Below are 27,068 nucleotides of genomic sequence, written 5' to 3'. Positions count from 1 at the left end.
CACTTAATCAGTAAGAAATCAATATATAAAATATTACTGATTTAGAAGTATGTCTAGTCGCTGTAAATTGAATTATTAAATTTTCTACAATTTTTTCCAACATGTTACTTATTTTTGACAAATGGGCCAAATATTGCCCAAAAATGAAAAATGAACCCGAGCCTACGGGCGATTTTTAAAAGAGCAGGCGATTAATCCAAACTTTAATTAATTATTATATCTAAACTCTTCGTCGTAGGACTTCAGTATGTCCATTTAGAAAGTTGTTTCTAAAAATAGAAAACTACATGTAATATATCAATTTCAGTTCCTGCCTTTAAATTAAATTATTTTCAAATAATATTTTGTTTCATTCAAATCTATTTTCAAATATCAAAATTAAGTTAAAAGTGACATTTTGGAAAAAAAGGTTAAGTCTATTTTGACACATATTGATACTTTACAATTGATCTCTTATACCTTTATTCGCTATAATAAGCTACAGGAACTCTCAATAATACTCTTGGACCTTATATATGACTGATATGATATTCATTGCTCTTTTGTTATTATCTATTTAGTACATCAGCGCTGTCATATTTAACTCTTTGGGGACGGCTGTCCACCTGAGTGGACAAACATACTTTGTGAGGCACAGGCTATTTTATAAACCATGACTCAGTTTGCATCGAAAAGTTGAATAAATTACATATAGCAGTGATCAACAGTGTTGCATTTTGAAAATAATTTTAAGTTATTTTAGTAGTATTTTTATCCTTTTTCTTTGCTATATAGTCTTTTTTTAATATTTAAAACGACCGAGCGCCTTTAAATATGGCGAAACGAGTGGTAAATTTTGTGAATAGTAAGCAGTAGTGAATATGTAGTAAGCAGTAGTGAAGATAAGTTTCAAATAGACATTCATACAGACATTTTTTACGAAATTACTATTTGCACCGAAGATAGTGATGAATGTGATGTTGATATTATCCAACCAACAAAAAGAAGAAGAAGTTCGACAAATTAAATAAAGAGCGGAAAGACATTAGTGAATGTGCCGATTCTCCTTCAGTAATCGAGTTTGACATACATCAACAAACACCCCGACTACAAATACCAAGAAATATAAGACATCCAATAGATTATTTTACTTTATATTTTACAAATGAATTATTAGACAATATAATAGAATAAATAAACCATTATGGCAGCAAAAAAAAGAACAAATATACTGACTAATCAGTGGCATATTCTAAATGCGAGAGAAAGAAAAAGGTATTGTATTGTCTGTTCGGACAGAAAAGCACCAGGAGGAAGTCGGCGAACAACATTTTATTGTAAAACATGTCAAAATCAAACAGCTATGCATTTTGGAAATTATTTTGAACGTCACCATTCTTTATAAAATGATCAAAAATAAATTAATATTATAAGTGTGTGTCCTTCAATGACCAAGACTTCAATGAAATTTTTATCAAACAAATTGCATAACATACACAATGAAATCAAGTTTACAGCCGGTACAGTAGATTGTTTTGAAATCGGTGCTGTCCCGTAAGTGCTAATTCGATCGAAAAGGTTTAATAATCGGCTATCCTGCTTTATTCCTCAAGAATGTAGTCATCATACTTTTTTCATCTTTGCTATTCATGCTCCATATTCATGCTATTTTGTTCTAGTGTTCCCATCGTCACCATGTTCCTTCACTTTCTATTCTCTTCTCGCACGGTATCCATGATTCTTTCTCGCCCTTATAATCTGAATATCGTGACTCCAAATTTTCTCTGTTTGTTATTAATTTTTTTGTTCTGTTGCCACTGCAACACTGTCTCCATCCTGGCGCACTCAGGTTTATGTTTAGCATTTTAACTAAGCTACGCACTTAAATACACTTATCTCCAATGCGCCTTTTCCCAGTGCATCTTCTTACATGTATTCTTATTCGATGCATCTGCCTCTGATGCATCTGTCTGACGCATCTGTCTCCGAAGAATCCTCCTTCAATACACACTCAATTGCAATCAACTCAGCTGCAAATGCTTTGATTGCAACTTTTTCCGTAGCAGTTATATCGCCTTTCAATTCTAATGCACTCGCCTTCAACGCACATGCATCCATTGCATTTTCTACCATGTTCCAGCTCAGCAGCTTCCACTTTTTCCATCATCACCTACCTTATCATGTTTAATACCATCGTCACCATTTGAAAATGAATTACCTTTTTGCTAACTACTCTAGGGTGGCCCATTTAAAATTTGGAATTTATCGATAGCAACTTGCCTGTAGGCCGGCTACACCGTGCAGAATTCGAAGTTGCGATATATGAAAAAAAAACTAAGAATTTTGAGACCTTTCTAACGATGTATAATATTTTATATGTTTTCTTTACAGAAATATCTAAACCGTAAGATCACTAGATCAGTAGGACCACTAGATGGACCACCCGTTATATTCCACTGCCTTTGTAGAATAAGCTGTATTTACCGATTTAGCAGCAGATTGATAGGCATTCACTGGTCTAATTACATCCACTGCTCTGCCTTTAAATCTTTATTGCACACAACTTTTTGTAATTGCAATCGTGCATTCTTATCCACGTGATCACAACTTTCATAACTTGATCACTCTCATTCTTATTCACATTGGCATTACTGCAAACTCCCGACTCGAATATCCACATTATAATATCTCCATTGTGTCCTATTTCCAATATTATGGTTTTGATTAGTTCTTTTACAGTTCCCTTTTTTCGATAATGCTATTGCTTTGGTTTATACTATATTTGTACATTTGAATCAGGCATGATTCTGCAAAGCGTCTCTGAGACGTCTACTAAGTCTGCAGCAACATTGAAATTATGATTATAATTTCTGAATTTATTCGTTTCAGGCGGTCATATTACTATAGTACCAAAACACTATATTAGTGTTCCAACAAAAATGAATTCATTCTCGGCACTTAGTAGGTACAAAAATAAGATGAATTTTCGAATACAAAATATTCTGATTTATAAGTCATTTATCTTGAAAAGTCTCAGTAAAAATTTCATTATAGGTTAAAATATAATATAGATATATGATGCTGGGGCGTCTTTTCATTACAAAAATATGTGGGTGGCTATTCGTTGTTGGGTATTAAAAGATGATTGCTATCTTTTAATCCAATTTAATATGTGGTTGTATATCATATATTACAGTCAAAGCTGCAATTTATCGGAAAATATGTTTCGCAAAAAAACTAATACTTTTCAAGTTACTGCCCACTAAAATTTCATATATTTTTGGCGTTTTTCTTCATTTTTTAGCAAATATCTCCTAAACTATACATTTTAACGAAAATCATGTAATGAACAAAATAATGTTAACAAATATTTATTTGAAAACTACCACAGCGCTAATAGTACTATCACTCCCTGACGTCCTCATCATATTTTTTATTTATCAAAATTTAATAGTCTTTGCTAAAATTTAAACGTATTGTTGTATTCGGTAATTAAAATATTAATACACTAGTTTTAAACGTAAATAAATTTGATAACTTAGAAAAACTATTAGAAACACAAGTCCTAAAATTATGTAAGATATCATTTATAATTTACCTTATCGTTTCATTATTCCACCGCCACAAGACACATGCACTTGGATACCACTGCCTTATTGTATTCACAAACACTAAATTACACCCATTTTATGTTATTATTACCTGAATTTTATTTGTTTATAAGTTGAATTAGCAATATTTTGAAGATGTTATCTTCTACGAGCTGAAGGGATGCTGCGCGTTTAGCCCTGTAGCACGGATCTAGGCGCGGCCATTACTGCGCAAGCCCATTGGCGTAGGTAGTAGTTTCAAAGTATCTGGGTCATGTTTATGTATCTCGATTCATCCACACACACACACACACACACACACACACACATATATATATATATATATATATATATATATATATATATATATACACATAAATATATAAATACTCGTATATATCAGAGTAAAAAGAGCCTATACGTCTAGAATAGGACGAGATATCTTAACCAAAATGAATACAACCTAGAACGAGGCAGGCCAGTTCTATTGAGGTTTTTATACTATAGGATGTTTACTATAATTAAGACCCGCTTTTTTCTATATAGATTTTTTTTCTATATAGAATTTTTTTTCTATTTAATTAGCCCAGTCGCATATGCTGCTTTATTTAAAGATTTTACTATTGATTTATTTAACACTAGCTGTACCCGTTCACGCTTTGCCGTGATTTAGTTTAAATTAAAAAGTTGAACAAAGTTTAGTTTAACGTTACTACTATCTGTTCAATAATTTACGTATTCAACAATTTGTCTACGAAATCACCTATCAACTTGTTAATAAATCTACCAATTTACCTGTTAACCTATTTACCTATCAACCCGTTTCACATGTCTACCAATTTTCCTGTCAACCTGTTTATCCGTCTTGTTATTTGTCTATCTACCAGTTGTCGTGTCCACCATTTTACATATCCTCCAATTTACGTGACCACCAGTTATCCAACAAATTACCTTTTCACCAATCTACTTGTCTACCAATTCGCCTGTTTATCAATTAACCTGTCTACCAACTTACCTATCGACCTGTATATCAATACACCATTTTACCTGCCAACCAATTTACCTGCTTTCCAATTAGCCTGTCATCCCGTTCTAAATGTCTACCAATTAACATGTTCAATAATTTACCTGTTTAATCATTTGCTTACTAATTTAACTATCAACCTGTTTATCAATCTACCATTTTATCGGCATACAAATTTACTTGTTATCCCATTCTATATGTCTTCCAATTAACCTGTCAACCTGTTTATTTGTCTATGTATTCGTCTATCTACCAGTTCTCCTCTCTATCATTTTACATATCCTCCAATTAACCTGTCCATCAGTTTACCATTACAAATTCTCTAATTCACCTTATTTATTTACGCATTATAAAAAAATTAAAGCTCAAATTGATTCTACGTTTTAGTTAGAAAACGTTTGTATGTGAAAGAGAAAAGGGCTTATTACCGGTTTTCCCGGTGATTATTCGATTTTTTCTCGCCGCAAGATCCATCCTTGGACTTCAACGAACATTTAAAAAAAAAAATTGGCCAAATTGGTCTAGGCGTTGTTGAGTTATGCTCTTACCAACACATTTTGCGATTCATTTTTATATATAAGATAAAGATTTCATAACAAAATTAGATTCGCAAATTTCATATTTTCTCGACGTTTCAAGCCATTATGAATCGAATGAGACCAATTTTGGAAAAAATATGTGTCTGTGTGTTTTTTTTTTTTGTATAGCAGAGGAACTGCCTTTATGCATTCCAGACTGGTATTTTGTCTGGGTATGTCGGACTCAATACCGCCCGAGTATAATACCGACTAAAACTTCCGCTTTGCCCTAGCCTCTGGTCCCCACGGAAACCGCCGTTAGGCATTACTTTGTGGGGGGAGAATCTAGAATGTTAAAATTCTTACCTAGATTAAATACTTAGCTTTTAATTGTGCGAAGTCCCATTTGCCCTTTCTCTTTCCATAGAACGCTGGTCAATTAGCACATCTCTTGGAACGTCTATGGCGTTCCAAACAGCTTCAATTGTCAGCATCACTTCAACAAGAGCACCTGGAGTAATTCTTCGCCTCAATATCTCTTCTACATCGTCCCGTAGAGCACCTAATTGTGGGTACACGAAGAACACGTGCTCAGCATCTTCGATTTCGCCCAAACAATATGGGCAATCCGGTGAGCTATCGTGCTTGAAGCGGTGTAGACAGGCTCGAAAACAGCCGTGTCCAGATAGCATTTGCTTACAATTAGTGTAATAATTCACTTCTTCATTATCAATTATTAAAAATAGGATTTATAAAATTTAAAGTTAGTTTAACTTATAAAATTTAAAGTTGCGATAATAATAACGCAAACCGAAATTGTATGATAGTTCAATATGAGCACCTAATTGTGGGTACACGAAGATCACGTGCTCAGCATCTTCGATTTCGCCGAAACAATATGGGCAATCCGGTGAGCTATCGTGCTTGAAGCGGTGTAGACAGGCTCGAAAACAGCCGTGTCTAGATAGCATTTGCTTAGTGTAATAATTCACTTCTTCATCATCGATTATCAAAAATAGGATTTATAAAATTTTTTTTTTTGGCCGAACGTGACTTGCAGGTATTTTGGCCTACTGGCGGACAACGGCTTTTTTTAGCGCCTCGAGACTGATGTACCCCTTAGTTCCGACCTTGCTCTCCAAAATGACCCAATTTATCACGTTCGGCCCAATGCTATTTGTTTTTGGACTGTCTAAAGGCCATAGTCAAAGCAAAAGTGAATTGTTTTTAAATTTTATATTATTTTTACACATTTTGTACTTTGAATCATGTAAAAGTAATTTTCCAAACTGAATTTAAGGCTTTTTCAATTGGTTACACTTCGAGTGCCGGACCCCGTACATTCTATTAATTAATTATAAGCGAAACAAGTTACAAATATACAATTTGGTAAAGAGTCATTTTAGAAGGCGGCAAGCCATGGGACAAACCTTATGAATAGGTTAAAATAATTCATGGTATAGGAAATAAAAAAAGTGCTTTCACAAACTATTGGGGCTTACTTTACCTTTTTCTTGAAAAGCAACGCCAATGACATAATTAAATATTAAATTAAAATAAATAAAATTGTAAGTGATTTTCAATAATTTATTTTATTGTTACTTTCCAAGTTTTATTACATATATAAAACAGTAAACAGATCATTTTTAATGGTATTCATCTATGACTTATTGTTTAATCTCAATGGAGATCAATATTATTGAAAATCGGTTGTTGTTGAATATTGATACAATTAGCTCGTCCCACTCGAATACATATTAATTCTGCAGTTTGCGAGTGTAAAAAATTAGATTTTCAATTAGTGTTATAGTTTTTGCCCCTGGGATTTGTATCCAGCATCGTTATTTTCAATGTTCCTTCTTTTAAAAAAAATGAGAGTTTTTGATTTAAAACTTTTCATAAATTTACATTTTTACATTACAAAACATTTATGGGAAAATGATAGTCACATATTGCAAAACACGTGTCATATAACAAGTTTTATAAGTAATTAGTACTAATTGGTTGGTGTGGTTGATTGAAAGTGAAAGTTTGGACTTTAATTAATATCTACGATGTAGGTATTTGTTTTACTTTTCAATATCCAAATCTATAGTAATACTGTTATATTTACTATGTCATATATACCAATGAAAAACATGCAATATATGTATATTACCAATAATTTTCAAGAAAAGCATATATAATTTTTTTTAGTATTAGATTAGATTAGATTTGATTTTCTATTATTATTATTTACCATTTTATTCTCTGAGTATCAATATTCAAAAACATTAGATTTTTAATAATATTTTATCTGACTAGCGATACGCCTATGGCATATTGAAACATTATCACAAAATATAAATTCATATTTAAGTGTTCTTACATAATTTTTAATGTTTTTGAAAAACTAGTATATATCAAAATGCGGTTTAAAGATATAGTTCTAATAAATGTAAAAAACTAGATAACAAAAACTATACTTTTTCTAAACTTATTTTAAATTAGAGAATTAATTTTAAATAACTCCCTGAAATTGGAATAGATTAATGTATATACATACCATATACATATAAATTCATATATATATATATATATATATATATATATATATATATATATATATTATCAAAAGGTTTCCAGGCACCTACAAAATAAATTTAAATTTCTATAGAGAAAGTTTTATGGATTTTACTTTATATTTTAATTTGAATTTTGCTCAGTGCTTTTAGACATTATTACTTAAATATAAACGATGACTATAATAAAACAGTTTCATTAATGAAGAATAAAGTATAAATAAATAATAACTTGAAATTTTAAGTTAAAGCATAAAGGTACCCGAAACTTATGAAACATTAGTAAAAATTTCTCTAAAATAATTCAGTTTTGCTTGTTTTATTTTATTTTATTTGCTATGTATATATAAACTCTACGCTTATAGTGCATATATATGAACATGTATCTTGAAAAAAAAATTGAAATTCTTACAAGGGACATGAATTTGAAACAAAAGTCAAATTTTTGGGCCTATATATTTAGCACTGATTGTGAACAATTTTTCATAATTAAAAGTTTTTCAGACATTCATACTAAATATAAAAATAAATGTATTTGTAGGTAATTCAAAAATTTGATTAAAATTGCATGCAATTCGAGTTCACTTCATTGAACTCAGAGTTATATTTTCCTTATTAAACATTTATTTTTGATTACTATTAAATTAACTGAAAAACTTTTATTCTACACACATCATACATATATAAATATATATGTGCCTGTATATATTGTAATTACGATAATCAAATTTTGTTAAAAAGTAAACTTCAGGTTGAGGTATGTTCTTAAATTTTTAATGCGATATTTTATTTAGCAAATTTTCTTTGCTCTGCACAAAAATTTAAAATATATAAAATTCTTCGAAAGAAAAGATGGAATCCAGAAATTATGGAAAAAATATATTAATAATATTATTTTTTTTAATTCTGCAATTACATTGGTCAATTGTTGTTGCATTCTTATTTCTTAGTGTGGTCTATTTTAGTATGGTATATTCCAGTGTTGTTTAGTCTGATAATAGTACTAATCGAAAGTTTAATAATTAAATTATTTTAAATTATTAATTTTTTTTAATTGGAAATCATTTTCCATATTTTATATGAACATGATGTAACCGCAAATGGAATATATACTTCAATGATAGCTTAATATCACATTTAAACATACTTCTATCGAAATTTTTATTCACACACATACACACACACATATGTAAATGTATGTATGTATGTATCTATATGTATAATAAAAACATGACTTTTTTATACATTATCAATACCTTTGATATGTAATTATACAAACAAATTATAATCAAAGATCAACAATTTTAAAATGTACATTTTCCATACCTTTTAGGTTTTTTTATTTGTATTCTATGTTAACAAAATCTTTATTAATATGCACATATGTGTATCATCTTTAAATAACAAATTCAAGTTAGTCTCTTGTATAGTTTGTTGTATAATTTTTTTTAAATGGTTCACGATGTGAACTTCAATATAATATGTCAACTTCACATAATATATTGAAAATATATTAGGAATAATTTATTCTCAAAAAAAAAAACACATTACATATTTAGCTTCTTTTTTCCTCATCTTCAGTGTCAATTTTTTTTTTCATACTTTTATTAAATTAATACATCCAGGACCTAAAAGTTTATTCATACAACAATAAACTAATTGACAGTTGACTTGAGTGCATTATATTTAATACAGAAATTATTCTTACATATACAGAAAACAAATTGCATAATTATGAATTTAAAGTTTCAAGTTATATGCTTGATCATTACTAAAAAAAATTTAAATCTATAAAGCTAAAGCTTTGATCAACTTATGTGACGGAATTATTACTCTTTCTATATTTGAAAATACTGAACTGAACAAGAATCTTATTCTTGTTTTCTATGGGCCAAGACAAAATATTTCTATGAAAAATATCATATACGATGTATATATTTTATGTAGAGATGATGTTCATATATGCATTCATTATTATACTCTATAATAATGATTGGAAAAGATCAAACTAAAATTGACATTGGAGAAAACATATGTTTCAAAACCTAAAATATAGAAAAAATCACTGTAGAATAAATTGACCAAAAAAAATTGTATACGTCTCCAATATATTCGGACCTTATATTTAAATTTTATTGATTTAGCTTTCTCAATTACGAAAGATATTACAACTTGACTTCAGAAATTAAGATTAGATTGAAGAATGATTTCAATACATTTTTATTTTTTAGAACAAACGTTTATAGTAAAACATTATTCTCAGTAAGACCGTGATAAATGAATCTTTCAGAATAAAATATTTATGAATCTAGTTTGACTAGAAATTGATATATTTTAGCAAACGCTCTTTTTAATAAATTCCGGTATTAAATTTTTTTTCTTAATTCACCTTCACCTTTACCTTTCGTTATAAATTATAAAAATAGTAAAATAAACTCAAAAGCAACACTTTGATGCACATATTTTAGTGCATTTTATCAAAACAAATTAAACATTTTAAACTTCTACTAAGTTATCATTATTCTAACATTTAGTGTTTGTGGTCAAAAAATTTCAATCTGCACCCTAAAAGATAACAATTATTAAGCTTACACAATGAAAATATTTTTTTAAAACTTGGTTCTCAACCTATTTCCATTAACAACATTACACAAATCCAATCGGGTAATTTTACCCTACGATATTTTTTTAAAATACCGGCAATTGATGATGGTAATTAAACATTTTATTTATTTAATATAACATGTTTTTTTACCTTGTATATCTAAAGTTCTCTTTAACTTGAAAAATTAACAAATCTTTGGCTCAATAAAATTTGCTATTTTTTCAAGTTGCTTAATTGTAAATGCAAATTATTTACAATCGAATTAGTGACAAAGTTATTTAAATATATATTAATTATATTACTTAATGAATTAATTTAATTTTCTAAACATCTTTTGGTAAATGTACATATTTTCTATATACAAGTTCAATATCAATTTTACATACTTTAACATCAGCGAATAGTTTTTTCCTACAAATTCACACCCACACACTATAAATATTCAATTATATATAATATAGACATAGTATTATATACAGATTTTACAACACTTGTAAAAACTAGTGGACCATTTAACACCGCTCTCTTAAACAATAATTGGTATCACCTAGGATAAAACGATTTTTATATAATTCGAATTAGAAATGGAAAAAGCAAACTATTTTCAAGAAATTGTTTTTGTTGAAATGTAAAATTTTATTGATAATAGCAAAAATACATAGAAACCATTTTTCAGATAAAATAGAAATATTATGGCAACTCTATGTTACGGTCCTATCTTCGTATGAATTGATAGTAAAAATTGGCGAAAAGCTATGTATTTGCTGTGCGATACAAACATAAACGTAAAGCTAGGCTTTTATATGTAAAATGTTTGATCGCACAGCAAAAATTTCTATTTTATTTGAGATTTGGCACCATATTTAATAAAATTCAGTTTAGTAGGTTTTATCAAAAATCCAGAAGCTTTGATTTTAAATTGTTGTTATTTATGCAAATACTTACATATTGAAATTTATTTATCTTATATATAAAATTCTTCTGTAATGGGGTATGAAAGGTTAATCCTCCTAAACGATTATTCGGACTTTTATAAATTTTCCTGAAGTTTGTTAAGGAATTTTCCAGGATTTTTTGATTCATAGAAATATAGTTAGATTGTAGAAATAAATGGAAAAAAATACAAAAAACTGCTTATCATTGACATTGAAAATATTTGAGGCATTGTTTGACATTAAAAACATTTCCATTCTCTTATAGGCTAAGACAATATTAAAATATAATATATTTATGATTATAAATAAGAAAAATGTAATGCCCACATTATTATTGCCGAAAAGCAGCTGAGATGTGCCAAAAATTAAAATAATATAAGATACATTATATATTTAACACAGGAACAATCTGTGCATGCGCCTGGCGGCTGTGGACTGTAGGTGAATATACCCTTTATAATTAATTTGACAGATTATTATCTTTTAAGTAATGCAATCGTATTTTGCCTTACTTTACCAAACCACAATACAAAAAGACATCCAAAAAATCGTTTCTTGTGGGGCAATCTGCCTCATAACATAGCTTTGTCATGTCCACGCTATCTTATGCTTGTTTATTGGTAAATTTCTTTTTTCTGTGCGATCAGACGTATTTCACATATGAACAAGCAAGGTTCATATGTTATGATAACAGAATCATGAGACATTTTCACAGTTTTCAATACCAATAAACAAGCTTACGATAGCGTTGCCATGACAACGCTATGTTATGAGGCAGAATTACACCCTTAAGAAACGATTGTTCGGATGTCTTAACTCTAATGGTTAAAATTGACTAAAAACTGCATTTTTCACGTTTGTGTCTAAATATTTTATATTAAACTTTCCATTGAAAACTCAATGGCTTCCGAATTCAAAACTAATGTATACATAATATGCAAATAGCGAAATTCATCTTTGTGAGATAAGTAATCTCTACTTATAGAAATTTATAGTTAAATATCCGCATATTACATTTATTTGTTGGTCACATAACTGATTCCCTGTCATGATTTTTTTTCTAATTCGAATTAGAATTAACCGAATTATCTAAGGTGTTTATTAAACTTATTACTTGTCTATTATATAAATCACATACTTTAACATCACTTCTAAAAGTAATCGATTATACTTATATCAACACATATCATATAAATCTTAGACCAATAATTATAATAGCATTTTTTTATCTAACATTAAATTTTCAATCAGTTAACAGAATTTGCAACAATATTTATTTCTATTCAAATAGCTTTTTTACATTTAGGCGATTTTTCTATACAAGTCGATGCTTTTTATGATACATTTACATACAAAGCGATACAAAAATTTAATCTTCATATTCGGGCGAAGATCCATTCATCTGAAAATATTACATGAGTGATTATTGAGAAGTAATAAATATGAATTTTGAAATTTATGATTCTGAATTGTGAATGATTAGTGGAATGCCGTATTTTAGCATAAATTTATTTTTGTTACAAATGATTTAATTAGATGATTAAATAATTGATAAAAATGATTTTATTGCGACTTTACATAATTATTATAGCTTTTGAGATTTCATTCTAAACTTAAGTGTGAAGCTGAAGTAATTCCTTCACTGTAGTTTCTGCTTTTGTATTTTTTAGGTAGGATATAGCGCGGCACAAAAGCCCAATTTTATTTTAAATAATTATACTGTCTAAAGTCTAAACCAAGTAAACTATATTACAACACGATAACAATTATCGAGCTATGTTCAACAAAATTACCAATTAATTCTTAATTATAAAAATGTGGTTTTCCGCTGTTTTTCTAAAATTTGTTAAATATCACGTGTATTTAATTTTTACCAGAATTTAAAAAAAAACATAATTTTTCAAAAATATTACAAAAAGTTTACGAATTTTTTTAGGTACTATAAATACACGTAATGTTTGATGGAAAGGGGTTAATTTTAAATATTACCAAGTATAACCAAGGGGGAGGGAGTGGTCCCAAAATCCTTGAAAAGCAATCACGTGATTATTGTACGCCCCCTAGGCTGGGTGCAAACAGACCCAATGTCTTTATTTTAAATTTAATGGGATTTTACAAAACAATAGCTATCTTATTCAACCAATGCTAGATACAAATTTTATGGGCATATTTTTTTGGGCAGATAACATTGTATATAAGTTTGATTTTGATTTGGTATTTTGTCAGAAATATTCATCAGCAGAGTTGAAATAACTATTTATTTAATTCACATCCTTAAATTGCTTTAACTTAATTTGCTTTAGCTTAATTTGCTTTTATATTTACTATTTTCTGATTGTTTACACCTTTGCCATGGTACAGTTGACCATTTTTGCCCCAACCAGATAGAAGCTTTAATGGAGGGCATATAAAAAAATCTGTTGAATCTAGCTTAAAAACAACAATACATTTCATAAAACAATTAAATAACTATAGTTAAAAATTATATTAAGGTCTCGTAAACTAAACAACAGTGCTCATAACCAAAAAACTAACAACGAAAGAAAATACTTTTGTTATAGACTTGGTTCTTTATCTCCTGATAGGTATGTTTCTTGATTTGAAGCGGAGACTGATTAAGCATTTTTTCACTTATACTTTCAAATATCGTTTGTCAAAAAAATCCTAACTTTACGTGTTTTTGAAATGTTAGTGGTGGACCATTTTACCCGCGGACCTTTAATCTCCGATCCTACTCTATTGGAAAACCAGTATCTTTATTATATTTTACTTCTGTACTTTGGATGGGGCACAAGTTTATTTATATAAGTTTTAAATGTGGTTAGAAAAAATCGATTAGATTTATTAAAGTAGCTTTTTTCTTTCGAAACCATTTATTTTTATGCACGTGAAAAAACTTATAGCAAATCAAACTAATTTTCTATAACTAACTAAACCTAATTGCTAATTGTTAAAGTAAACAAATAATACATGGTAGTTCATTATTGTCTATATACACGACAAATTAATTTAAATCCTTTATTATTCATACATGTAGCTTTAAATTTACATATTTATTGTACGATACCTATAAATCAGTCCATCTGTTTACATGGATGAACAATTATATATTCGAATTGAATTTTTTATCTATAACAAATATTGATAAATTATTAATTCGTACGCTTGAAAAAAAATGTTTTGTATTTTCAATCATTGCTATTCTTTGGACTACATTTATTAAATTCATATTTGTTTTTTTTTTATTACTCACAATTTTATTGCGACTAGTCTATATGATTTGCTATTGAGGTTTACTGAATATCATTTTTTTTAAATTGGTGTAAGAGCTTTCTAAAAAAGCCCTTTGAATATACATAGTGTTATATTTATAAATAACCCAATTTTAAATTGACTTTATTAATGATGTGAGATAAAAAAAAACTGCAAATATAAGTTTTCAGGTTCAAATTATTTAATATTTTAAAACCTAAAACTAGTTTTATTGTTTAACCTCAAGCATTTTAATACAAAGGTTACAGTGTTTTAAATTTTTCATAAAAATCATAAATTTTTCATAAAGGTGATAAATTTTTAACTTCCCGTAGGGCAGGCTATAGTAATCGCAAAAAATCGAAAATGAAAATTTTTATATATCTTTACGTTTCAAAACGTTCTGAACATTTTGGCATACCTTAAAAAAAATGGATGTATGTGTGTGTGTGTGCGCGGATACAAATTTTCGCCCACGATTTCGGGAACACGGATGAAGGGATTTGAATAATTAAAAAAATATTACATTTGTATTGATAAGAAGACGTGCTGATTAATTTTTGGCGAAGGCAGGTCTAGCCGTTCCGAAGATATGGGGCAAAAAGTGCCAAAAACGGTAATTCGAACGGGGCGTCCGATTTTAATAATTCAAAAAACATTTTACTTGTATTAACAAGATAAAAAACTGATCAAATTTTCATGAAGGCAAGTCTAGCGGTTTCGGAGATTTAGTAAAAAAAATGCCATTTGGCGGTCAAAAATGATCATTAGACATATGCACATCAAATTATCAGATATTTTATAGAGATTTTAATAATAAGTATAAATTTTGTTTACATTCCTATAGGTTCCGTACCAATGTATATGCGTTAAATGGCGAGGCGGCGCTTACGCGCTTCGATATTTCGTCTCTATGCAGTTAAAGCAGTACGATTGTTTTGAAAAAAAGTTCAGAATTTCCAAAATATTTCAAAATAAATTTTTCTTCAAAAAGTCTTTTTTTTTTCAAAAAAAAAGGGAAATTTTTGTCAAAAATTTATAGTTTCTCAAAAATCTAATTTCATCAGCGTATTTTTTTTCAAACATGTTAATCTTTTTAAAAAAAATAGTTTTTGGTACGGGAGATTCCAGCAATTTGCCTTAAGGCACGATGCTCCACTAGTTATCCTTATAATTTATCTCGCTTCTTTTGGGCGCTTTGATCACGCCTAATGTAAAAGATGATGAATTGCAACGAATTATAATTTCACTTAAGGATTCGTTTCGGGCATGCTTTACATAGTTTCAAAGGGAACCCAGTAACATTTGGCGTTATAAATTGTCGTTATCATTAATTCGGAAATACAATTAATGGTATAATCTGTTGTACTTGACAGAAACATGTCCTCTGGAGCGTATTTCCTTACGACCAGAATTATGCGCTGTCATTAGGCGGCAGTCACGCCATTGAATCGTCGGCCTATTTGTTTTGTTGCGGTGATTTCGGGTCGGATTTGGTCACATTAAATTCGTTCAGAATACCTAAGAGATATTTCAATAGCCACGGAATGAAGACATATGTAACGATTAGGAAAGATTTTCTTGAGATGCTTTATTTGAATGGCAAGTTCAAAACTGAACTAATTTTTTCAACCTTGCAGGAAAAGATATAGGTGACTGTTTTCTGTTTATATTTTCCTAAATTCTACATTAAAAATCATATTCATTAAAGTTTATTCATTATTTTATGAAACTGAAATACGTTTTATCGACATTAGTGAGGCCCGTAAAGCTATAAAATTTGGAATTGACATAAATGAACTAAACTTCTGTTATTTTTTTGTTGGCTTTTAGTATAACAAACTATTTTTTGCTTTTTTTTGAGGAAAATAGTAATAAACCTGACGCTGACTTTATTGATTTTTATTTTAAAAATGTTATACAGATTATAGATTTTCACGATAAAGAAATTTTTTAAATATGTCAAATAGAAAAAAATATAATTTATATCTACTAACTCCACTTTTTGAAGAAAATTTTATTAGTCTCAAAATTTTTGAAAAATCGTAACTTTGTTATTTATAATAAATTTCAAGAATAATAAATATTAACACTATTAAAGGTCATTTTTTGAAGTTACTTAGTTATTTACTCCAGAAGGTAAATGGCTTCCATACTGTATCATTTAATCCCATACTATAATGTACCTACATGTTTATGGCTGCGCCGGATTCAGAATTTCGAATTCGTGAATTACATATTTTCATTTAGACAGGAACTGAAGGATCTAGTGCGGATTACACTATAAACTTTGAAAAAAAATCTGATATCAATACTGGAGAAAAGAGAAATAATAAAACCGTCTTAAGTGTATTTAAACATGTGCGAAGCAAAGAAATAATAGCTGGGTCAATTCAAATTAAATTTTTAGTAAGTAGACACAGGGGATAGCTATTTGCCAATGTCTCTGAATGTGCCATTACTAAATCACGTGCGAAAAAAATTAAAACATTTTTTTACCAGGTGATTGGTAAAATTTAATCAGATATATGCATAAATTCTTCGCCATGTCATCTAATTCAAATGATCAAAGGTTTTTTTCCGACAAACAATAGGAAAGTTACTTTGGATAAAGTTAGGTACAAGATCTAAAGCCTTGTCAGGACAATTTTATCTGAATATCCTTAGTAGGTACACCACTAAGTTTGTAAAATGTAGATCAGCCTTTATTTCATTCTAAAGGTTGAATTGCGACAAGGGCGAAGCGAAAAGTCATGATTTGCCAGAAAGTTAGAAAGATCCAAAGCCCTTTTCAGAACAATTTCATCAGAAAATCTGTTTTAGGTAGACCACTAAGTTTTTGAAATGTAGATCAGCGTTCATTATATTCTGAAGGAAGAACAGTGACAATTGCGAACCGAAAAGTCATGACCTGCTGGAGAGAAAGAAAGATCTAAAGCTACTCTCAAAACAATTTCCTCAGAAAATTCTGTCAGCATCAGAGCATCTTTTGTAGTTAGGCCACTAAGTTTGTAAATTATAGATCAGCTTTTATTATATTCCGGAGATCGAATTGCAAAAAGGGCCAATAAGTCATGACCTGCTAACAAATAAGTCATGACCTGCTAGAAAATTAGAAAGATCCAAAGCCTTCTCAATTCTCAAAACAATCTTATCAGAAAATTTGTAGTAGGTAGACCACTAAGTTTGAAGGTAGACCACTAAGTCTGAAAGTAGAATTGCGACAAGGACTATCCAAAATCTAAATTGTAAACTGTAACAAGGGTGAATCGAAAAGTCATGACTTGGTAAAATGTTATGATCTGCTAGAAAGTTAGAAACATCTAAAGCTTTTCTCAGCACAATTTTATCAGTGGTAGGTGGACCACTAAGTTTGTAAAATATAGATCAGCCTTTATTATATTCTGAGGGTAGAATTGTGACAAATTGGAACCAAAAAGTCATGACCTGGTAGAAAGTTTGAAATATCTGAAGCTTTTCGCAGCGAAAATCTGTAGTAAGTAGACAACTCAGTTTGTAAAATATAGACCAGCCTTTATTATATTCTAATGGTATAGTTGAGAGAAGACATGACTTGATAGAAGGTTAGAAAGAACCAAGGCCTTCTCAGAACAATTTTATCAGAAAATCTGTAGTAAGTAGACCATTAAGTTTTTGAAATATAGATCTGATTTTATAAAATTCTGAAAGTAAAACTGTAACAAGGGTAAACCGATTTTTTTCCCTTAATTGAATGAACTATAACAAGTTCAGTTTTAGAGTCTATTATGTGAAATCACCAAAAACTCTATTATCCACTCACCTACAACACATGTTCATATACCCCACTGCTGTTATTATGCTGTCCCCTGGTCACCATTATTTTTGACGACATTCCCATCGGTCTGGACCAGCTGCAGCGTTACCTTCGTGTCCACAACCCTCACCATCTCCTCCGTCTCGTCCTCTCGGTCGATTGTGGTCGCGCCAGTTTGCTTCGAGTTGGCCAACGCTCCCACCGCCTCCTGCTTCGTCGCCGATGGCCTATGCACACTGGACGGCAGCAGGGTCTCCTGCAAAGTTTCATTGTTTCCATTGCAAGTGCGTTCTGATCGCCATTGCTCCTACAACGAATACGATTAGAAATAACAATTCGATACAGCGAAGTGAAATAAAAACATTTATTGCAGCGCATGCAACGTGCATATTGATTCTACAGCTTGATTTTTGCATTTGTTTTGAAACAAGGAAATTGTGTTTTAGGTTAATTATATAAGGAGTTGTTTACTCGTCGCAATTAACTTTATATTATGGATTGCCATTAGGGTTTGTCGGTTTTCAAAAATGCGATTCTGTTACATCTAGTTATCAAGAGGAAAAATAGCGCTCGTACCTTTAGTGATTGTTGAGCTCTATTAAATGCATTTTCGAGTTAAATATCCCATTCAGCATCCCAATATATAATATAGAGAATAAGCATAACAGCAGTAGGGTTTGTCGGTTTTCAAAAACCGGTTTTAAAATCGGGTTTTTCGCGAAAATTATGGAATTCGAAAACCGGTTTTTTAGTGAAAAAAGTCGGTTTTCACTGTATAAATGAAAAATGGCAAATATAGCCAAATATAAAAGATAGATGAATGCCTTTGATTCTTGAAATCATATCGGTTCAATAGCATTTGATATCTTATCAGTCTGCAATGGTTCCCAGGAAGGCTTTGTATATATTTAGATTTTTATACAAGTGTATGTATTAATTTAAATCAGTATGACTTATTCTTGAAGAAGTACCTTCCTCTACTCAAACTTAAGAAAAAGAGTTTTAAACCTCAGAAGCCACAAATAAAAGAACAAAAAACTTAGAATTATTATATCAAGCTTTAAAAACTATCTTATATATAAAAATGGATCGCAAAATGTGTTGGTAAGCGCATAACTCAACAACGCCTGGACCAATTTGGCCAATTCTTTTTTTAAAATGTTCGTTGAAGTCCAAGGGTGGTTGTTACGGCAATAAAAAAACGAATAATTGCCGGGAAAACCCTAAAACAGCCCTTTTCTTCTTTAATCGAGTAGGCAACGCAATTTGTAAAAAAACAATGATCTATGTCATGACATTTGTGTAGTTTTTGATAATCTAATTTTGAATATATTTATATAAACATAAAAATATCTTTCTATTAATCAAGCTATTGATGTAAATTAATTAAATTTCAAAATTCAAGAACAAATTACAGGCGAATCAGTTGATTCGGCAACTAACCAAGACGATCCACCGGAGTTTTTAAACTCGCTGGATTTGCTAGGATTGTCACCTCACAATCTTCAATTAAAGGTTGGATCGACAATTATAATGTTGCAAAATATCGACCAACTATATTCAAAGGTTTGCACAAAGCAGAAGATGTTCTCGCACCATGCATCCCAATGAGTTTCCAGTGCGTTTATGGTATCATTAGTGTTTGTGGCATTAATTTAGAAAAACCCATGTTCTCACATGGAAAATTGTATGTTGTTTGTTCCCGTATTGGAAAACCATCAGATTTGTTTGTCTATGCGCCAGGTAATCAAACAAAAAACATCGTTTATCACAAGCACTACAATGAAAATTGAACTGATTTTTGAATTATGATTTACATTATTAAAATTACTTACTTTTAAATGCTTATAGTGTTTTATTTAATCATTTTTAATTCACACCGAATTTTACCAGGGTGACGGTTCTGTTCAGGATAATTTTTTGCAAAGAATAGAAAAAAGGTAGACAAAACACCGCCACATTACAATTTTTTTTGACAGGACGAAGTCTGTCGGGCCGGCTAGTTAAGCATAATTTGGTCGCAAGTATGAAATTATTTTCTATTTCAGGACATTTTATGAGCAAACAAAGGACACGTCTAAGTAGCAATTCGATAGATGTTCTCAGTTTTTTGAAATCATATTTTTATAAACAAAAAAACAGTCAAAATGTTTGAAACTAATTAATTAAAATTGCTTGGAATAGACAATACCCGAGTTTAGCTTAATTGTTTTTAAAACTAAAATTGATATTAACAAGTATGTATCAATATGTATCTAATATTAATTTGAGGAATGTTTTTTATTTAAAAATGTAATATTTTTATTTATTCGAAAAGTTTCCTTTTACTATCATAAAAATATTTTCATTCTTATATGTGAAAACGATGCATGAATAACGAATATTATTTTCAAAGTTATTTAATCAATTTAAACTATTATTTTCTAAATCTACTAATTAAAATTCAAATAATTTTGCATACTATCCATAAAATTGAACAATAATTAATTTTAGTCAAATACTGCTCTAAATAACACTAAATTTGCGGTTAAATCACAGAATATTCGAGCAAAAAATTATTTTCTACATAAAATTCGAAAACCGGCTAAAACCGGTTTTTTAGTGAAATTAAAATTCGAAAACCGGTTTTCTGAAATGCCAGTTTTTGTGTAAACCCTAATTGCCATAACTGTTAGCCGGTCCACCACCGGTATCTCCAAAACCAGTAAAGTTAAGATTTTTTTTACAATATTTGAAAGTAGAGGGCAAAAAATGTATAACCAGGCACAACCTTGATTCTTATGACGTTGCTATCGGTAGAAAAACGGCATTGTTTGAAACTCCATAACAAAAGTATTTTATTGCGTTGTTATTTGTTTTGATTGTGAGTGCTCTGTTGCTTAGTTTTCTAGACCTTAATATAATTTTTAAGTATACGTTATTTAGTTGTTTTAACAGTTTTTTTTTTAAAATAACCTCTATAAAAACTCAAATCTGGGTGGGACAAATCCACTCGGAATATTTTTAATCACTCATAAATTAATTTATTTTTTATTGATTAAGTCGATTGTTTACACATTTCGGAAAGTTCATAACTTGCCTCAAGGCAAAATACCAATACCAACTAGCTTCTGACTGTTTTCATAAGTAGTGACATTAATGATAATTATTTAAAATAAAAATTTTAACAATTTATATATCTATTTATATTTGCTGAAACTTTTCTATTCAAAATATTTTTGTAGCTTCCCGTAGGGCAAGTTATAGTAATCGCAAGAAACTCGAAAATGAAATTATATATCTTTACGTTTAAAAGGTTTCTGAATATTTTGGCATACCTTAGAAAAAATTGATGTATGTTTGTGTGTAAGTATGTGTGTGTATATATGTGTGTGTGCGTGTGTGTGCGTGTGTGTGCGGATACAAATAATAGTCGACGATTTCGGGAACACCGATCAACCAATTTGAATAATTCAAAAAACGTTTGATTCGTATTGATAAGGAGAAGTCTAATTAGTTTTTGGCGAAGGCAGATCTAGCCGTTCCGAAGATTCGGGGCAAAAAGTGACAAAAATGGAAACTCAGTTTTTAAGAGAACGAAGCGTCCGATTTGAATAATTCAAAAAACATTGTATTTGTATTGACTAAATAAAGAACTGTTCAAATTTTTTGAAAGGCAGGTGCAACGACTTCGGAGATATGGAGGAAAAAGTAAAAAAATGAGCCATTTGGCGGTCAAAAATGATCATTAGACATATATACATCAAATTATCAGATATTTTATAGAGATTTTAACAGTAAGTATAAATTTTGTTTGCATTCCTGTGGGTTCCGTATCAATGCTTAATTATTAGACGGCGACGCGGCGCTTACGCGCTTCGATATTTTGTCTCTATGCAGTTAAAGCAGTAAGATTGCTTTGAAAAAAAAGTTCAGAATTTGCAAAATATGTCAAAATAAAGAATTTTTTTTTCAATAAAGTAATTTTTTGTCAACTTCCTAATTTGTCAAAAATCTAATTTTTTCGAAGTAAAATTTTTTCAAAAATGTTAATCGTTTTTGAAAAAATAATTATATTTGGTACGGAAAGTTCCAGCAATTTGCCTTGAAGCACGAAGCCTCAATTGCTTTAAGACAGAATTCCGCTCACAGCTAGTTTAAACAATATTTGAAAGTAGAGGGCAAAAAATGTATATCCAGACACGACCTTGATTCTTACGACGTTGCTATCGGTAGAAAAACGATATTGTTTGAAAATACATAACAAAAGTATTTTATTGCGTTGTTATTTGTTTTGATTGTGAGTGCTGTTGCTTAGTTTGCAAGACCTTAATATAATTTTTAGGTATACGTTATTTAATTGTTTTAACAGTTTTTTAAATAACCTCTATAAAAACTCACATCTGGGTGACAAATCCACTCAAAACACTTTTAATCACTCATAACTATTTCTTATTGATCAAGTCGATTATTTACACATTTCGGGAAGTTCATGTAACTTGCCTCAAGGCAAAATACCAATACCAACTAGCTTCTGACTGTTTTCATAAGTAGTGACATTAATGATAATTATTATTCAATGCAATTCTAATAAAAAATTTAACAATTTATATATCTATTTATATTTGCTGAAACTTTCTATTCAAAATATTTTTCTAACTTCCCGTAGGGCAAGATATAGTAATTGCAAAAAATCGAAAATAATTTTTTTTATATATCTTTACGTTTCAAAGGTTTCTGAATATTTTGGCATACCTTAGAAAAATGGATGCATGTGTGTGTGTGTGTGCGGATACAAATTTTCGTCGACGATTTCGGGAACATCGATCAACCGATTTGAATAATTCAAAAAACGTTTGGTTCGTATTGATAAGGAGACGTGCTGATTAGGTTTTGGCGAAGGCAGGTTTAGCCGTTCCGAAGATACGGGGCAAAAGGTGACAAAAATGGTAACTCAGTTTTTAAGAGAACGGAGCGTCCGATTTTAATAAAAAACATTTTACTTGTATTGATAAGGTGAAGAATTGGTCAAATCTTGATGAAGGCAGGTCTAGCGGTTTCGGAGATCTAATGAAAAAAGTAAAAAAATGCCATTCGGCGGTCAAAAATGATCATTAGACATATGCACATAAAATTATCAGATATTTTCTAGAGATTTTAACAATAAGTATAAATCTTGTTTACATTCCTATGGGTTCCGTACCAATGTTTATCCGTTAGACGGCGACGTGGCGCTTACGCGCTTTATATTTCGTCTCTATGCAGTTAAAGCAGTACGATTGCTTTGAGAACAAGTTCAGAATTTCTAAAATATGTCAAAATAAAGAAACTTTTTTTTTTAAAAAAGTAATTTTTTGACAATTTTATAGTTTCTCAAAAATCTAATTTTTTCGAAATAATTTTTTTTCAAAAATGTTAATCGTTTTTAAAAAAATAATAATTTTTGGTACGGGAAGTTCCAACAATTTGCCTTAAGGCACGATGCCATGCGCCCCACTAGTTATTAGAATCAATTAATTAAAAAAATAATGTACCAAAATAATTATTTTTTTGATAAATAAATTAAAAGATTGAATAAAAACAATAAATATTTATTTGAAACTTTTATAAATTCGACTTATTATACTAAAAATACTTTGTCAGGTGTGGGGTTCGAACCCACGCTCCCTCTCGGGAACCAGAGCTTAAATCTGGCGCCTTAGACCGCTCGGCCAACCTGACTGATGATTGTGAAGAGGCAATTATGAACACATAATTTAGGGTATTATACGATTGAACATACGACCCTGACGATAACTCATCATTCCACGAAAATTCAGTAAAATTTACCGATAATCTTTTTTTATGTATTATGCTGCCCTCTTTTGTAATCGAATTTTAGTTAGTTATGGAAATTGCAGCCATAGATAAATAAGCATATCTATGTACCTATTTTACATTATCTATGGTACCTACACTCTCAGTAATGTGATCTTTGTTGTATGTACACTTTTGTTGCTTGGATTCGAAAGCCATTTATCGTTTGGAGCTTTGTGATATATTATTTATATTTGTTGTGCGCTGCAGTACTTTACAACTCAAATTATAATCCGCCGAAAAATATTTTTTGTGCTGAATCAGGTAATTATTTACAAATCAATTGGTGCAGTTAGTAGTTTCTGCTTGTATTTTCAAAAGTATTTTATTTATTGATTTAGGTTAGATTCCAGCCCTAAATCCATATCCACAGAAGAATAAAGTGTTTTTTTGCTATTTCAAGTGTTACGTTTTCGAACAAGATGAGTAACATAAGCTTTGATGAAGATACAAAAAGACTATAGGCTAAAAAGCCGAAACTTTATGCACGTAGAAAGCAAACATTTTTGAGAGAATGGATGAATGATACCAAGTTCAACACGTGGTTAATGCCAGATGCATCAGACAAGTTTAAAGTTAGATGCAGATTATGTAATACATCGTTTACTGCTGAGCTCACGGTAATTAAAAATCATGGCAAATCTAAAAGTCATTTGTCATCAATCAGGCTTCGAATCAAAAATCAATTCAATCATTTACTAAAAAAAAAGTGGAAACATCATTTGATAACAATGCAACACGTGCAAAAATAAAACTTTGTGGATTTCTAGCTGAGCACAATCATCCTTTGCTTTTCAGATTCAAAAATTGTCCAGGATTTAAGGTTAAAATCATCAAAGTCTGCTACTGTAGTGTCAAACGTAATTAGAGCAACTGAAAAAGAAGATTTATCTATAAAGTTAGAGAATGTATTATTTAGTGTTATAATTGACGAGTCAACTGACAATTCTAGGACACAAAATTTATGCATTGTTGTTAGATCTTATGATGCTGAGCAAGGTAAAATCACCAGTCGCTTCTGGGAGTTGTATCAGATTTTTAATGAAGAAGATAAATCATGTGAAGCATCAGCACAACATATTTTGAAAATGTTGATGATTGAAAAATCTTTTGAAAAATACTCAGTTCCACTCACAAATATTATTGGGTTTGAATCAGAAGGGTGTAACAGTATGATAGGGGATAAAAATTTAGTAAGAACACGTTTTGAGCAGAGATGTCCTGGAATTTACATGATGAAATACCTGTGTCACTCATTACATCCCTGCGCAAGTAATGCATGTTCTGAATTACCAACAGAATGTGAAAAATTACCACAGCTAGTTTATAATCATTTTTCAGTGAGCTCAAAACGCCAATATGCATACAAAGGTATTCAATTCATTTTGGATTTGAAACAGCATAAAATTTTACAACCTGCTCAGACCCGCTGATTATCATTTTTGCTGGTTGGGCAGTGGGACGTATTAATTTTATATTTCAATCAATTAAATTATGAAGAGGAATCCATTAAGATGAGTAAAAGGAGGAAGCTGATAGTGATGGAACAGATGAAAATGAATCTGAAGTTGTAAGGATAGTTCAATACTTGCGAATCCCATAATATTGCTCTACTATCATTTTTTATTGTGGATTTTACCTAACTTCACGAATTTGAACAAGTTATTCCAGTCCGAAAAGCCTATTATTATGTCAGTTTATAAGAAAATTAGTGTGACATATTTGGATTTATTAAAAACGTATATGGATGATGACTACGTAAATAAAACACCCATATATAATATTGAATCATCGGATCAGACTAAATTTAAAAATATTCAAAATATTTATGTTGGAGTAGAAGTTTTTAAATATTTTAACCAAGCAGACTTTTCAAAACATCCTCGTTTACAAGAAAAATTGCATTTTCTTGCAAAATGCAAGAAGTTCATAATTCGAGGATGTGAAGAAATAAAGAAACGATTCGATTTCAATTATACTATATTGAAAAATTTATTAGTAATGGATCCTGCTGAGGCAATGAATGGTAAAACCGTAATCACTACGCCAAGTTTTCTACCATTAATGAGTAAACTGCCCCGATTATTAAACCCAAGTCAAATTCAAATTATTGATAATGAATGGCGAAGGTTTCATAATTTTGAATTGCTAGATGATATTAGTCTTGATGATCCAGTAGATAATTTTTGGCACAAAATTTTAATTTACAAAGATAAGGAAGAGGTTTGGTTTGGTTTAAAAATAGAGTAAACCCTCGCTTTACGCGGCAAGTGCGTACCGTGCAGTATGGGGATCGTGCTATAAAAAACTCGTATTTAACATACAATTCAGGCTAATTCGTAGTGCGTTCTATGGAACCTTACATAGTGCAGTATGGGAACCGTGATATGAGAGACCCAGAGTTGGTACAAATCGCACCATTTTTATCGTGCTATATGGAGATCAAGAAATACAACTTGAAGTGAGAGTAATACGAATAAAATGACATGTATGACATTGACACCTTATTCAAAAATTGGCGCAACGCATTATTCAGCTCAAACGTGTTCTTAGGCTGCTATTGTATAAGCAGGCATATCTAAAAGATGAAAAGTGATAAAAGATTACATTAATACACTCTTGATATCAAGTTCCTGTAATCACTCATAGACTGTGCAAGGAACTTATGGGCTGTTGAACAAAAACCGTGGAATAGGAAGTCCGTGTAGTCGGAGGGATGTCGGATTTTTAGCTCCGCGTAGTATGGGAACCGTGTACCCAGAGTTCAGTGTAAACCGAGGGTTGACTGTATAGCCAAATTTTTCTTAAATATTATGTCATTACCTCATGCTAATGCCGAAGGTGAGCGAATATTTAGCAAGATTGGATTAATAAAAATGCCAAACACGCACAAATTGGTAACTAATACACTTAATGGGCTATTGTTAAGAAGTCAGCAAATCACCATAACTGTATTGGTTACGAACCATCTAA

At 30.2% G+C, this 27,068-nt stretch overlaps 1 protein-coding gene and 1 non-coding gene across 2 annotated transcripts; one reads left to right on the top strand and one right to left on the bottom strand.

Annotated features, from left to right (window-relative positions):
- Positions 1–23,876: 23,876 nt before the first annotated feature.
- Positions 23,877–23,960, bottom strand: Trnal-uaa. The gene has a single exon. It is a non-coding gene; the product is annotated as a tRNA-Leu (tRNA).
- Positions 23,961–24,643: 683 nt separating this feature from the next.
- Positions 24,644–25,528, top strand: LOC113383631. Its single transcript, XM_026621881.1, has 2 exons — positions 24,644–24,686; positions 24,894–25,528. Exons 1-2 carry the CDS (start codon positions 24,644–24,646, stop codon positions 25,526–25,528), a joined length of 678 nt encoding a protein of 225 aa, XP_026477666.1.
- The last annotated feature ends 1,540 nt before the right edge of the window (positions 25,529–27,068 follow it).

This window comes from Ctenocephalides felis, unplaced genomic scaffold, assembly GCF_003426905.1.
Source record: "Ctenocephalides felis isolate EL2017-DRISC unplaced genomic scaffold, ASM342690v1 CF-g0.4_SCAFFOLD_03570, whole genome shotgun sequence".
Lineage (NCBI taxonomy): Eukaryota > Metazoa > Arthropoda > Insecta > Siphonaptera > Pulicidae > Ctenocephalides > Ctenocephalides felis.
The sequence above is the reverse complement of the archived record's forward strand: the minus strand, read 5'-3'. Positions and strand labels throughout refer to the sequence as shown.